General features: G+C 31.9%; 2 protein-coding genes across 3 annotated transcripts; one reads left to right on the forward strand and one right to left on the reverse strand.

Moving 5' to 3' along the window:
- The first annotated feature begins 8269 nt into the window (after positions 1-8269).
- LOC122610814 (classical arabinogalactan protein 9-like) lies at positions 8270-8677 on the forward strand. Its single transcript, XM_043783769.1, has one exon. The coding sequence runs from the start codon at positions 8270-8272 to the stop codon at positions 8675-8677; it is 408 nt and encodes a 135-aa protein (XP_043639704.1).
- A 2293-nt stretch (positions 8678-10970) lies between these two features.
- On the reverse strand, positions 10971-16268 carry LOC122610042 (protein WVD2-like 7). Of its 2 annotated transcripts, none has more exons than XM_043783021.1 (10): positions 16089-16268; positions 15819-15902; positions 14422-15240; positions 13618-13830; positions 13372-13415; positions 13200-13292; positions 12984-13080; positions 12780-12851; positions 12582-12689; positions 10971-12388 (listed from the first exon to the last, which is right to left on the reverse strand). In XM_043783021.1, the coding sequence occupies exons 2-10, from the start codon at positions 15858-15860 to the stop codon at positions 11378-11380; spliced, it is 2499 nt and encodes an 832-aa protein (XP_043638956.1). In that variant the 5' UTR covers positions 15861-15902; positions 16089-16268; the 3' UTR covers positions 10971-11377. The 2 variants fall into 2 exon arrangements, with proteins under 2 accessions (XP_043638956.1, XP_043638955.1); XM_043783020.1 differs by having other exon boundaries at positions 13618-13836.
- Between the last annotated feature and the right edge of the window lie 201 nt (positions 16269-16469).

A 16469-nucleotide genomic window follows, 5' to 3' on the forward strand; every position in this document is an offset into this window, starting at 1 on the left:
AATTATGGATAGTCCTTGAGTCAAGGATTCGCTGACAACACTTAATCACTGGTGAGAAGTCATCAGCTGGCGAGTCCAGTAACTCTATGCCAACAATACATTTTTATCCAATTTGTTTGTCAAATCGAGAAGAATTTGAATTAGAAGAAGACAGAGTCACATAGTCGTTGTTTCAATTGTATTATACTTTGTATGGCAAAGTTGCAGTTGAATCCAAAAGAGAAAGGTTTCTCTCATACCCGATTTGGTAAAGAAGACAGAGACTTCTGATGCAAGTACTTCAAGCCAATAGGATCTCGACAACCACCATCCTATCACTATCAAAGCAAGACTGTGTTGCCCTAATTCCTCCCCTTTATAAAGCAACACAGCCACACATTAAACACTTCTGTTTGTGATCACCACAAGTGTGTGTCACTTATTTCCTCTCTTGTAAATTGTTTAAGTTTATATATACTTAACAATTGTATGTTCATTTCATTTACTTTCTTATAAGTCAAGTTGTAATATATCGACCATGTATTCACTATTTATAAATCAATGATACATATGATTAGACTTGCATAGATTTTTGTATTTGAATTTTGCTCTTGTTCTTATTCTTTACTTATTGCAATTTACATTCTTGTCTAAATAATTAATATAAGTTAAGCAAATCGTGTACAGTTAGTAGTGTTTAATCTTGTCTTCAATTTTTTATTTTTCTATTTGTTATTGTTATTAAACCAAATTTTTAACATTAAAATCAAAGTTTTGACTTTTAATTTTAATTTAATAATTGAAATTTTTTAGTCATGTTCAAATTAGTTAGAGAATTTATACCCATAAAAATCTCATATAAATGTTGAAAAAAAATGCTAAATATAATCCGGGGCTTTTAACTTGTTAAAATATGCCATAAAAGTATTTTATTTCGAATAAAATCATCTCCTGTTATTATGCTTAAAAAATCATATACAACAAACTTATTGGTATCTAAAATATACTAATCACCGCTCGGGACTATCTATATCGTTTTCATGTTAAAATTAAAAATAAAAAGAAGGTTCTGCAATCCTTAAAAGTGAAATGTTAAGGTAATGATGTGTTGTCAGAGGTTTATTGTCAGATGGGTAAAGATAGAATCAATCTTGAATGCCACGTCTGGCCCACGATGTTTGTTTTGTTTAGTCAAGCCTTTAAAAAAAAAATTGATTTTTCTCATTTTTTTAGGTCACTATAATTAGCACTAATTTTTTTCCACTCTTTTTACAATCCTCAAGTTCAAGCCACGGGAAGTATCTAGGTGTTGTTTAAGTGTTTGTTGGCTCAAAAATAGCGTGATTACTTTTGTAATTATATTGTAATTATCTCTTGTATTATGGGTTTCTGATACTTTGCTAGATCCTTTTTATATTTATATACTTGTCGTTCTAAAAATAAATTAAAAAAAAAATTAACTGATTTTTGGGAATACTTTAATTTTAGTATTGAGACTACTAATCTACTATATAGAGTATCAATTTGTTCTAATATTTACATAAAGATTGTATAAAAACAATACTGACTGAAAATTTGTGGCATGACTTTCGTTGGTGAGATTATTTTCTCGTCTCAAATCTGTAACGTAACATGAGTATTTCACCTATTTTACAATCATTGCTGTTAAAACTTTGGAAAAAATCTAGATTGTGTAACGTTTAATTTTATTTTTGGATTTGTAACTTTATACTTTGTTTTCTAACGTCTTGCTAGGGTTTTAAAGAAAAAACATTTACATAAAGATAACTGACTTTATAATGTTTTTGCTTTTATTTTTTTATTTCTTTTAATTTCCTACGCAACAATAATAATGATAAAAAAAAACATTAATTCAGTAACATTTGATTCAAAAACTAAAGATTTAAAAACTATATGGTTTAAGACATATATATTGGTTCAACAATTTATCGTACACATCATCACGTTTCTCGTCATCACCCAAATTCGTATGGTTGTTGAGATTTGTGGAACCTTAGGATTCGATTGAAGCAGGGGAACAAGAACAAATACCTTGCGTTCTTGGAGTCTAACATTGTGTTCTTAAGTTTTTTAAGAAGAAAGGGATAGAACCCAAATGATTATGAAGTAAGTTGTGTTACTTTTTTTAGTTTTATTTAAAAGAAATGAATTGATATGATTTGAAAATAATTGTTTCTAATATAAAAATGTTCCTTCCACATTTAAGATGATTTGAAATAATTCAATCTCTTTCATTTTTATCTCATCATTTCATTTTTTTTCATTTAATATAACTCAAAAACACATTATCAATGAAGATATGTTTCAACTAATAATACAATTTTCATCCTAGCTTAAAAGTATATTTGTAATTAGTATAATTAAGTATGTATAAATACTCTTAAATATCTCATATATTAGATTATTTACAACTGTCATGTATAATGTTTTATTGCGTTTTATTTATAGATGTAAGGCTATAAATAACAAACTTATTAAAGATAATATAGATGATCCCAGTTTAAGATAAAAAAAAAAAAAACAGTTTTGGTTTAATATTCACTAGTATCTAAATATAAATATTAACTAAAATAAAACCTTGAAAGTATTCTTATTTTATTTAATAGGGAAAAATACATAAAAAGGTAACATTTTTATTCAAAATTCCTAATAAGGGGAAACTATTTTGTTTTCATCTATTAAAAGGATCTGATTTTCACAATTTTCTCAATAAAGGTAATATCGTTAATTCTTAACGTCAACCATCCGTTAAATGCCAAGTCAACTTGCCACGTCATTAAAATTACTGATGTGGACCTTTGACTGGGAAAGAAAAATCTATATACCCCATATTATACAACAAAAAATACCCCAACTTATTTTTATGCGTCTTTTTTCCCCCTTTATCATGAACCCTAATTTATCAATTGGATGAGGAATATTCTCAGATCTAACAGCGAGTTTCATTACCCCTTCTTTAGAACTATCGACTCCAAATGACAAGCGGACCAGGACCTTCGTGTTGCCTATGTATCCTCTTGACAATAAGCATGTGTGTGATCTTGAGTTGGCTGCAACCACCTCTGTGAGCGTTGGTGGTGGGGTTTGATTATAGTGGTATCGGTGGTGGGATCTGACTATACATCAGAGTTGGTGGGATCCGACGACGGAATTGTGGTCTTGTGAATATGACGACGGCGGTTGTGGTCAGCCGTTAGTCTAGAGGTGGCTAGTGTAGGTTTCACGGCGGCAAAAGAAAACTCCACCCCCTCCAAATCTTTTTTTTTTCTTGGTTTGCTCGGTCAACAACAAATTCAAATTCGGTTTAGAGATTTAATAATCGATCAAGAAGAGTGCTAATTTAATACTAATGAACAACTAAAAATCAAGGCTTGGATTGTATCAAAATGCAAGCTAGCGGCTGTGTGAAAAAGAATGGCCCATTGAATCTAAAAGTTTGGATTTAGATCCGGTATATATCATATAGTTACTTATAAAAAGAGTTTACGGAAGATCGTGTTTTTTCTTTAACAATCTGTTTTATACTTTTATGAGTACATATACATATAATATGATATTTGTGTCTAACGATTTCTCACACCTAATCTCTTCCTCCACGTCAGCAATTATTAATGACGTGGCAAGTCGACTTGGCATTTAACGAAAGGTTGATGTTAAAAACTAATTAACGATATTACCTTTGTTGAGAATTTTTTGAAAATGAGATCCTTTTAATAGACGAAAACTAAATAGCTTCCCCTTATTAAGAATTTTGAGTAAAAAGATTACCCTTTTATGAATTTTTCCCTTTTTAATAATATCTTTTATCTTTTCTTATTAGATATATAACATAACATAAATACAATAAATTAAAAATTAATTTTTTTATATCGTTTTGATCGAACTTATGGATATATAGTATAAATAAATACATCTTCTTTTGTTATTATTATTATTATTATTATTATTATTATTATTATTATTATTATTATTATTAATAATAATGTCCATCATATAATAAAAGTCTTAAGTCTTAACTATCTTAACTATCTATAATCTAAGAATAAGGTTTAAGACTTTAAGCATTTTTTACAATATCTTTATATTACCCGTAACCTTAAAATAAATAACACACCTTCACTTCACATCATTTCTTTGTCTCCCTTTCTTTCATACTATCACTTTCCAGCGTGACAATGTCCATCATCACCGACACTACGACCATCGCCTTCCATATCCATCATCACCACAATCAACTATCATTTTTTTAATGGTACCGCTACAACGCACGGGACACCCATCTAGTAGTTATTTAATCATATTTACTTTCTCTCTAGATAAAAAAAATCAATTGTAAATAAATATTGTCGATTCGTTAATCATACTAGATGAATATTAATAATCGTATAAAATTGAATTATTGTTCATCCAAACTTCATACATCAATTATTTTAAGAACTATCGAGATTGTGAAAAAGTTAGGTGATCTGCACCCACCGCACTCCATGTTCTTTCCTTTCCCATATAACCACTTCCTGTTTAAATAAACCAAAACATAAAATAAACTATATACAAACCGTTTAAATATGACAAGCGAATGATCGATGCAATTTGTTAACATATATAGTACGTATATATGTAAGAATTTTGTTTCCTCAGGTTTTCTATAGTTCGAAACCAGAACAAGTATTCATGCGTTGCGGCGATGAGATGTTAGAGTAATAGGTCATAGATTGTGACAGGTCATAGGAGATGATAAGTCATAGAGTGTGATATTCAAATGTTTAGCCGTATGGGCTCCATCATCAGATTTAAAAATTCGTCGAAAGTATATCGAATGACCTCTCTAATGAAAGAGCATGAAAGTTTAAGAACACCCATATAATTTTTACAATTTATCGATGTACGGTTTTTGAGATAAAAGATTTTGAATGGATTGGATGAATAAATGATTTATGAACGAGAGAAAAAAAAATGATTGGTTGAGATTTGAGGAGAGAGAAAGGGTAATATAGTTACTTTAGATAAATATAAAATTGATAGGGGAACATTTTGAGAAAATTAATGTTAAAACTTAAAATTTAAACATGATTTTTTACTTTATAATATAGTATAAATAAATAGATACGTGATTGTAAGTAACAACTTAATTTGATTACTCTACAGTGAATGCACGAGTAAAATGTCTACGGGGTCAAAAACATCAATGGTTTGTTTCAAGTTCTTCATAAGTAATTTGCTTTATAAAATGCCATTTACTCTTGACTGTATACGTGAGTTTCAATTTTCAGCATACTCTTACCTTAGATGTTATTAGATTTGAATCATTAACATCTAACAGACTAAAACTATCATTAAAATTAAAAAAATGATAGAAATAAAATTTTCTCGATCGATCCATTGGATCCTTTTCAAAGTTGAATAATACTAGAAATATATTTAATGAATTAATCATGATGTGAGTTATCCATTCAACTACAGGTACACTAGTAGAGCATAAAGTTTGACTTGAACATCATCAATATTATTATTATCACTATTAACGTAGATATTTTTCTTTTTTTCTTTTTGAATGACATGTTTGAACTAAGTATAGCATATCAACATGTCTCTTTATATACTTAACTCTAATTTTATAAGAAAAATTCATTTTTAAGAAATCTCATATCTTTTATATTGAAAATATTTTGCTTACATTAAAAATAAATATACATTAATTTTATTGAATCAAAGTGTCAAATTTTTAGATAAAAAGTCGATCAAAATTTCTTCTAACATATAATATTGTACACTTAATGAAACTCTAGTTACACAACGTGTGCAAGTAAAACTCTAGTTTACACACTGTTTGACGTGTATGATTTTTCAAAATATTTTAAATTCTCTAGTGAAAATAAAAAGTTTTAAAACAAAACTTATAGATTTTAGCTAGTTCTGTGGTAAATGTTGTCCAGACTCTGGATAACTGTGTATAAATAAGAAAAATAATACATTTTTTTTAAACAATAAATTTTAGCTCAACGACATGTTTTTTTTTTTTTATGTGTACCCAATTCTAGATTTGAATTCAAGAATTATCAGTTTCAAGTTTTACCATATTATCTATCTATTTATGATTGATTTCCTTCTTTATATTTGGGATGGTTTTAGACAAATGAAGCAATGTCTTGTGGTTTTGATCATTTAAAGTCGAAGAGGACAATAATTGGAAGTTTGGAACAGAATATAAATAAGAAGAAGCCAATTAGGAGCCTTCATTTTTAAATATCTTTTTGTCCCTTAATACCTATCATCTCACATGCTAAACATAATATTTAGAACTAACAACAAAAGAGAATGACCGGATTTTTTGTGTGATGATCGCTACTTTTTGGTATAATATGCAGAAAATATTGGTTTTAAATTATATATATCTTTAATTAATAATTAATTTATAGCAACTTCTCAATCATATCTTTACTTCCTTTATAATAGATGAGAGTGAGTACCTGCGCGTTGCGGCGGTGAGATGGTGGGGGTGATAGCTAGGTCAGAGAGTGTGATAGTCAAATGCCTACGGCCTCCGCCATCGGATTTAAAAATTCGTCGAAAGTATATCGAATGACATCTCTAATGAAAGAGCATGAAATTTTAAGAACACCCAAACAATTTTTATAATTTATCGACGTATGATTTTTGAGATAAAAGATTTTTAATGAATTGGAGGAATAAATGATTTATGAAGGAGGGAGAAAAAAAATGATTGGTTGAGATTTGAGGAGAGAGAAAGGGTATTATGGTTATTTTAGATAAATATAGAATAAATGAGAGAGGTATTTTGGAGATGTAGTTAAAATCAATATTGAAAATTTCAATTCAATGTTGAAAATCCTGAAAGAATCTGCTTTATAATATAGTATAGATATAGATATACTACCTTCTCTCCCTTTTACAAATAATGAATCAATAACCCAAAAAGGTCAGTTTATTACATATAATAATATTACAATAATTTACGCTTTTAGTTAGCATAAACAAATTAAAAAAATTATCACTCTTTTATGTGTGTAAAATTATGTTGAGTTAAAAGTGTAAAAATTTGTCCACACTAAAATTGTGATATTCTAAAAGTTTAGACTTTTTAGTGTGAAATTTCACATTTAATTTGTCACACTCTATTTGTCCACACTACATTTTTAGTTAGTGTGAACAAATATTGTGTTACAAATTAAGTGAATAGAACATAATTTTATACTTTTAAAAGTGTATACTTTTAAAATACCACAACTTTTAAAACACCACAACTTTTAGTTACAAATATTGTCTCACACTAAAAAGTGTATACTTTTAAAACACCACAACTTTTAGTGTAGATAAATTTCTACACACTTTTAGTTCAACATAATTTTATACACATAAAAACGTGAATAGAATTTTAATTTATTCACGCTACCTAAAATTATGGATAATTATGATATTATTTGTAGTTGATCATGTTCTTTTGATAAATTGTAAGTGAACTAAACGTTTGATATAAATTGTTAGTTGAGGCATTCAATAGTAAGTTTGTTTATGTTCGTTTATTTAATTAAGAGAACGTACGAATATGAACATGTCTTTCAAATTCGTTCATTCACGTTTATATAAAGATTTGTTGGTTTATGTTTGTGATCATTTATGGTCATAGTTATAACGTATAGTATTGACTTTAGTATTATTTGAGCCACTTGAATTCTGTAAAACTTCTTAATTAAAACAACCACATATAAGCAGATTCCATAACTTTTATCAGAGTTTAGATGTTTTGTAATGTCAGCTTCTAGTAATGTAATACATTAGTTAGCATTCGTTCATTTTATTTTTATCGTTCATAAATATAAATAGATGAATATAAAGACAACATTATGTACGGTTAATCGGTTATATATCCATGAAGAGTTTGTTAAATTTAAATGAACAAATTAACATAAATAACATTTCGTTTTTCTTCATTCGGTTCATTTAGGAGTCTATATATATTTATATCTTACATTATTTTCATACAAGAGTTTCAAGATGATATTTCGTAACTTATTTATGAGCCTGCTGAGTTTGACTGAGGCATGACTCAAGAGTCAAGAACCGAGTTTATTATGCATGACTCACTCATTCATAATTGATAAATATGTGTAGCCGCGGCCACTTCATGATCACCAAATGACAAAACAAATATTGAAATCAATCACCGTAACGAAAATGACTTCTAAACCATTTTTCTCCATTTCATTCAAACCATTGTAATTTTTGTGTCTAAAACTTTTCAACAAAAAATATGTCCTCAAAACAATTTCTATCCACTCTCTTCCTACTTATTATCACAACCTTCAACTCACCACTATCAGTTGTGGCTCAATGCCCCTACCCATGCAACCCACCACCAATAGCCGGTGGCAGCAGCAATATGCCGCCACCGGCTACAACGTTGCCACCGCCATCTCAAACGGGGAATTACCCTCCCCCGATTGCTGTTTTTTCACCACCGTCTAATGTTTATCCTTATAACCCTCAAACACCTACCTTTTACGGTGGTGCACCACCATCTCCTGACCCTGTAGTCCCATGGTTCCCTTATTACTACAAAGATCCGCCACGAAATCCTCATAAGTCGTCGGCGGCTGATCGGCTAAGTGGATCAATGGTTGTGATTTTCTTATTACATGTTCTTCTGTCGTTAAATTAAGTAGTTTTTTAGTGTGGTAGCCAGCATGCAATTAATTAAAGAAACTTTTTTTTTTGTGTGTGTGTGAGTTATCTTTTAATTTAATTATCTCTTATTTTTTTTAATTTTTTATACATATGGTGGTTGTTACATCACAATCTTGATGTTGTGGGGAGAACTGGTGCATGTGTAAATGGGGCAAAATTTGTAATGAAGTAAGATATGTGGCAAAAATGGTGTTGCCTATTGTTAGTGTGGATAATTGGTTTCTGGTTAAATTTATTAATGTCGTACTGTATATTTATATTATATAAAGTTGTTATTGTTACGAGTATGTTTTTAATATTTGATTGCATCGCTTATCTGTGTTTATAATATGATTCAATTTGAAAAAACAAATATTAACAAACATCAATGCGTTGATAATCGAGTGTCATCCTAGACCTTCAATAATGTTTGTTCCTTGGGCAATCAGGGTTCAAATTCAAAGGGACGTATGTTTTACCCCAAATGGCATTTAATGTTGTAGATGTCGTGCCATTTAACGATCTATTCGGGGGTTTTCAAGGATGAAACTTTTAAGGGGCCAAAGAGGGTTCCAGCCCCTCCAAAAGTATTTATCTTTAATAATAATTTATTTATATATTCTTCAAAAATAATTTTCATGATACACATTAGCCTCTCTAACAAAATTAAATTTTATGCGTCATTGAGTTCCGCCCCTCCATAATAAGTGTTCAAGTTCCGCCATTAGGGGTTTTCCCTATGAACTACCATAATTACAGCTTGCCCGGTAGGTACATATGAGATAAACAAATTCTGACAAAAAAAAACAAACGTTAAAAAGAAAAAAGAAAATCGCATAATATTTCACACGTTCTTCCACTAAAACTTAAACCGACAATTTTTCAGTTCTTAATCCAATTCTATTAAATTACAAGTCCTTTATTATAAATCCTTGGTATAACTTTACACTTTTACGGGATCTTTATCCTTTAAACAAACTTGATTACTATCTCAAAATGGAAAATGCTAAATAAAGCTCTTAGGGGCTTCATTTAACGTGCATAAAAAGATTGTACATTTTCATATTAAAAACCTACCCCTGAATTTTATGATAATGTACAACTAATTAATGCACTTTAACCAAAGGCCATAACTTTGAAATCAGATTCGATGTCATTCACTTGGATGCCCTTATTAGAACATAGGGTTTCGTTTAACAAAACCCTTTCAAAATTTATAACCAATAAAACGCATTAATTTTTAATGACTCATATATACATCACACTTTAAATTTAATTAATCAATTTTCTTCATACATTTAGTTAGACTTTTTCATTTCTATAATGATTGATACTACTTTTTTTTTTGGTCGCAAATTATTGTCAAATGTCAATTCTCGTATGCGTTGTATTTGGTTTTTCCAAGTGTGCAATATCAAGTGAGTACATCAAACGTCTTTTGTAAGGCCGTACCATAATGATAAGTTGCTGTCATATAAAGTTAAGCTTGATAAACATCAAAGATGGATTAGTAATTGGAGAACGTGAAACTTAAGATTTTGGTTTAAATCCTTGTATGAGCAAATATTACCAGGATTAAAGGCAGTTTTCCCAAAATGGGTTTCCCTGGAATTAGAGCCGATTATTTGAAGGGACAATGTCGCTAAACCAAATTAAGCGTTCAAAAATACATATTAATGATAATCAGCAGCAAGAAGTTCATTCCTTGGTTTAGGCATGCGTAATCAGGGTTTTTTTTTTTTTGAACGACATGATAGTAAAATAGCGACTTAGTTTGACAATTAAGCTATTTACACTTGGGGACTAGCTGTCTAATTTATATTAAGGCCTTTATGAGAGATATGTTCCTTCTTTTGAGTTTGATTTTTCATCATGACTAGGGTCAAGTTTATTTAGCTATATATGCTTATTTGGGGTTGTTGATTAAACTCCAGTAAGGATATGTTTTAATCAGGCAAGGACATAGATGTTTACTCGAAACTGTTCTAACGAACTGGATAGATCAATGTAATATTTGCAAGCGCTTATGTTAGTTTCATTCACCCTAAAACTCTGCATTTGTGTCTAAACTACACAAGATGCACATAAAAGACAATCCAACAAAATGACATTTCTGTGATCATATACTTGAACTCTCATAATCCATGTTCAGCCTTGTAACAATGATAACCTATCTTCTTTGGTTATATAGAATTCTCAAATTTTTAGTGAGCATATACGACTAGTAGAATTATTGTAATGGATGTAATACAACAGATCCTACCAATACAGTCCCGAAGGCCAACATATACAGAAATATTCTTGAATACTTTGGACACACGTATGAGTGTGAAAGAGAACACAATTGTTTGAAGCAAACATGGTACAAATGCCTCCCAGATATATTACTACTGATCAAGGTAACTAAGAAGGTGAATCCTGAAACTATGCAGATACGCATCTTTCCAATGATCAGGCCTTCTCCTAAAGCTAGGGAGGGGCAACTCCAAAGCAATCTAACACGTTACAAACTTTACCGTACAAGTCATTGCAGCATAATTGCTCTGAAGTTGACCACTCTTAGCTCCATTCCAAAGAACAACTACTAAGACAATTAACTATCAACAGAGACTTGGAGGTCACAACTTGTTACAAGATTCACATCTTTATTCTCTACATTACTACAACATATCTATAAAGAAGAAAATACCAACATTCAGCAGACTGTTAAATTTCCGGATTTGCCGATGTAAATGCCTTTCGTATGTCTTTTCACCATGTCTATAGCTCTTAATTCTGGTTCTTTTTGTTTCTTGTAACTGGCGTCCTTAATCTTCCCTTGCTCTACAGGTATATGATTTCTCCCAACACTTTCTGAAAACCGGATCCTATTGGTTGATGAAGTTGCAGAGCCCGGTCTGATCATGTTTGATGGAACAAAAGACTTGAACACATGCTTGTCACGGCGACTAGCCATTGATGGTGAACTGGGTCGTGGTTGATTTGGTGTCTGTTCGTTTTTGTTTGCAGACATATTATTTCTCCCCACACTTTCTGAAAGACGGATCCTGTTGGTTGATGAAGTTGCAGAACTCGGTCTGATCATGTATGATGGAGCAGACGACTTGAATGCATTCTCGTCACGGCGACTAGCCATCGATGGTGAACTGGGACGTGGTTGATATGATATCTGTTCGTTTTTGTTTGCCGGTATATGATTTCTCCCCACACTTTCTAAAAGACGGATCCTGTTGGTTGACGAAGTTGCAGAACTCGGTCTGATCATGTTTGATGGAGCAGACGACTTTAATGCATTCTCGTCACGGCGACTAGCCATTGATGGTGAACTGGGTCGTGGTTGATTTGGTGTATGTTGGTCTTTCTTTACAGGTACATGATTTCTCCAGTCTGAAAGACGAATCCTGTTGATTGATGATGTTGCAGAGCTCGGTCTGATGTTTGATGGTACTGAAGACTTAGTATTTTTGTCACGAGTAGCCATTGATTGTGAACTAGGCCGTGGTTGAATTCGTATATCTTGCTCTTTCTTTACAGACATATCATTTCTCCCAACACTTCCTGAAAGACGGATCCTGTTGGTTGATGAAGTTGCAGAGCTTGGTCTGATGCTTGATGCAACAGAAGACTTTGATGCACTCTTGGCACGGGTGGGTGTTGATTGGAAACTAGGCCGTGGTTGAGTTGTTGTCCTGTTGATTAGTATAACCTGCAATTTTTGCATTGTATAAGTGTCACACTACTTTTTCTTACTAATACCAATATGATGTAAAAATAAAAAGGATAAGAAAAACAAAAATGACATGCATAGACACAAAACATGACAAACTAGTGTAAATAGAATTTTGCGTCCTAACACATACATGTCATAAAAACTAGCTTCAAAGATGTTACTGAAGTACCTTGTGTTGATCAGAACCACGAGTAGATTCACTGTAAAAAGAAGGCATTGGTTTTGCTTTAAAGTTGAGACTTCTTCGGAGTTGCTTCATCTCGGCTGCTTGTTTTTCCTGAAATTACAAATCTTAGCGCATGACTACACATCATTGTTGACAAGTTTATGGGAATGAAATACTTTTGACACTTGCGTTGGTTCATACCCTTGTTTTTGCTTCAACTTGGTTCATCTCAGCCTCTTTAGCATGCATTTTCTCCGCGATTTTCATGTAAAACTGTTATACATGTGAGCAACAGTTCAGATTTGGCAAATATCAACCTCAAAAAAAGGTGCACCGTTTGTGTTTTCAAGTAAAAAAAGGTACATATATATCACAGATCAGCTATCAAGAATACACTATTCTTGCCTCTTTCCTATTTTCTGCCCGTTGATCAGTCTTAAAACTGAAACCAGCAGCACCCTGAATGGACTGCAACTTGCTTGAACTAATAGTAGGTTTTGGCCTGAAAGGAGGAAGTGTTAAAAAAAGATAGATGAGAAAAGAAAGTTGAGAAGCTTACTGAAGTTAAATAATTAATAATAAGAAACTTGTAATTTGGTAAGCATGTATATTGTTACCAACCTGTTAGCAGTCATATGTGCTCCGGGAACAGACTTCTGTGACAACGGAATCTGAGCTTTGACTGGTTTTTCGGATCTTAAATCCTTCATAATGCTGCATAAAAGAAATCATTTGTAAGGAGAAGTCTTGAAGCATATAGAATGCCCACAGTATGGAAGCAGCAAATAAGTACCTTTTTTTCAGTCGGTGCTCTTTTTCCTTTGAACTTGTCGTATCCTAATTAAGAAAATGGTTCATTATCTTGATGAGAATAGTAGCACAATAATGATACCACCAGAGATAAAGGATGGCAGTATCATATTAATTACAGATAAACACCAACATTTGTATAGGTGACTAGGTGTAGAAATTTGTAAAACATTTAAACAGTCAATATATTATACAGTAGTAAGATAATTTTGAGACAGTTGATATTCACCTCTGCTTTTGAAGTTTTTAAACCTGAACCAGTGAAGGGACTAGCAGGTCGGGGTGACTTCTTTTCTGTTTTCTTTACAGGTAAACCTTTATTGTCACTTGTTTTGGGCTTCATTGAGCCGTTCGATACTTCATTGGAAACATGTTTCTGGAACCGATCCCCAATGGCACGAGTCTTCATAGTTGGCCTAGTAACTTTATTTTTTGATGCAGGCTGTACCTTAAACCAGTAGAACCCGATCATTTTAAGCACAAAGATATAAAGAACATACATTATCATCCCTTACTGATTAAAAGTTTCAACTGAATTTAGAAATGCATTTCCACTCAATACAGAGGTTGCATGAGTTGCATCCAATACAGGTGATCTCATGTAGAGATGACAACATGGGTGGGTCGGGCGGTTTGGGTAGAGATTAAATTTGTTACAGGTCACAATGCCCAATTTTGATATGGTGAAATGGGTAAGGCACGGTTGACCCTAACACTTTTAATCCAAAATTTTCATAATAATTAGTTTGTCAAGTGATTAAAACATAGTAGTTCACTGATAATTTGAATTTCTTGAATGAATTGTTTAAGAAGGTTTTATCCATTTAATAATACACTCTGAGCAACTTTAGACCCATATTCTGAAGAACTAGATCTATTACGGGTTCGACTAATATAAAACAAAAACTTAATCGACCGCTTCACAAAAAAATCAGTCAAAATTGCAACTTGCGGCGCTATTTCTACTTATAAGAAGCAACTGCATGAAGATTGAAGAGTCGTAGAAACAAGTAAATAATGTCAGAAGTATTACCTTGAGAGAAAAAACGGTCTGAGGGTCGGACCCTGTACTATCATGGTCTTTCTTAGGTGTTAGACAAGTAATGGATGAATCATTGGGTATTGTCCGATCTTTGGAACTAGTACCATCATGGCCCATCTCAAGTGATTGACAAGTAATGGATGAATCATTGGCTTCTGATGTGACATCCGTATGTATTTCCTCATCAATAAGGGTAACCCTGCTACCTTGTTCGGTATTTACCACTAAATTCTCAGTTTCACTTTCATGTGTTTCATCAAGCTTGACATGCTCAGGTACACTAACCGGACAATTAATCATATCAATTACAGGTTCATCTTGGCTTGTAGCAAGAAGAAACTCATAATTTACACTATCAAATTCCTGCTTTATAGCATCTTCATCATATCCTAAACTATGAGGGCTCTCTTCAAACCATGCAGGATGCCTGGTAGCATTGCCACACTCAGCATATAAACCTTCAACATCTCTTTTTTCATGCTGCTGGATTTCGGTTTCTCTATTGCATACAGAAGGACCAGAACTGCAAGGACTTTCATTACCAGATACATCGAAATCATGCCCATCATTATTGCTACTTGTGGATACCTCTCCACCATCTTGACCTTCGGCAGATTGTTGCCTTAAAAGGGCCTTCCTTTTGAACTCTGCCTCAAAATACGCCTTCTTTTGCGTAACCGAACCCGGTTTTGAGTATTTCTCCACTTCTTCAAGATATCTATTGTGTGAAAAGATTGATCTCCTTTCCCATGATAAAGATTCAGATTCAAATTTTCCAAATGAGATCGAACCAGAGTGCAAGAGATCAGCCTGTCCAATCAAAGGAAACATATATCAATATCTTCAGACATGTAATAACGAAGAAAAGTAATAGATCACATTAAGACCACATCATTAAGCTAAAAAAATACCGATTGCATAACTAATCATAAATTCGTGTTTCGTAAATTGTTGATAAGTCCAAATCTGCATTGCAGTTTCTTAAAAGCCATTGTTGCTACAATTACCAACATCGATTACAACAAGTTCCTACCTTTGTTAATCTATAGTGCTACACTGTCACAGAATAGTCTCGATATTAACGGGAGGGTATGTGTATGTCATCCATTAGATCATCTCTAAATCTGATCTCGGCCTTCTACTATTTTATATACATACACTGTGTAAATATATATATATATATATATATACTGATATACACAGTGGATCACTCGTCATTTTTAACAGTGACCGATTATTACTAACATAAGTTAAATAACAAACTGTAATAAATAATAATGAGCATTTACAGCAGTAACTAATATTCTAAATCAAATCTAATAAATACAATAACTCAAAAATTAATCAGATCTAGTTACAATAATTACATGAATAAAGAAAATAAAAACCTGAAAATTTAACCGTAACGGTTCTTGGATTTCGCCTGCCATTTAATAATACAAATGGCCACTAGTAAAAATTCAACAAATTCCCTAACAAACAAACAAAAAAAATGTCATCATTCCATTTAACAAGTTATAGTAAATCACACATATATCGTGCTCCTGTGTGAGAGGGTGTAAAGTGGCGATATAAAAGGAAATAATTGGATGATAAAAACAGAAACTTTTATAATTAATGTATGTATAGATATAGATATAGCAAATCATATTACTAACCATGAATGGATCAATGAAAGTTAATAATAACAAGTTAAGCTAAGAATAAGAAAGAAGAAATGATGGATTTCACGGCAAGTATCGGTCACTGTCTGTCTATGAGAGAGAGAGAGAGAGAGTGAAAAACGGAGTTTGATTTGTGGAGTACGGGAAAACTGCATCTATATCATATGCGTGTCTTTGTGTGTGTTTTGTGTGTGATTAATTATCATAAATAAACGAAGATGTTAAATCAAATGTTTAATTTTTGTTGACGTTTTTGGGTCAAATGTTAAGAATGTGGCCCCTCTCTCTATCTTCAATCAGTCCACCTTTTCATCTTGTTACTTTTATTATTATGACACAATTATTACTTCCTTTTTGGGGTTATCTATAGATTTC

The sequence above is a fragment of the Erigeron canadensis genome, chromosome 8, assembly GCF_010389155.1.
Source record: "Erigeron canadensis isolate Cc75 chromosome 8, C_canadensis_v1, whole genome shotgun sequence".
Lineage (NCBI taxonomy): Eukaryota > Viridiplantae > Streptophyta > Magnoliopsida > Asterales > Asteraceae > Erigeron > Erigeron canadensis.

What these genes read in the sequence shown, in the direction of transcription:
- LOC122610814 (XM_043783769.1), top strand. Translation starts at nt 8,270, where the DNA reads ATGTCCTCAAAACAATTTCTATCCACTCTCTTCCTACTTATTATCACA.
- LOC122610042 (XM_043783020.1), bottom strand. Translation starts at nt 15,860, where the DNA reads ATGGCAGGCGAAATCCAAGAACCGTTACGGTTAAATTTTCAG. An exon ending in CGTTACGGTTAAATTTTCAG is followed by an intron (nt 15,241 to 15,818) that starts GTTTTTATTTTC and finishes TTGATTGGACAG; the next exon opens with GCTGATCTCTTGCACTCTGG. An exon ending in AAGTTGAAGCAAAAACAAGG is followed by an intron (nt 12,690 to 12,779) that starts GTATGAACCAAC and finishes TTGTAATTTCAG; the next exon opens with GAAAAACAAGCAGCCGAGAT.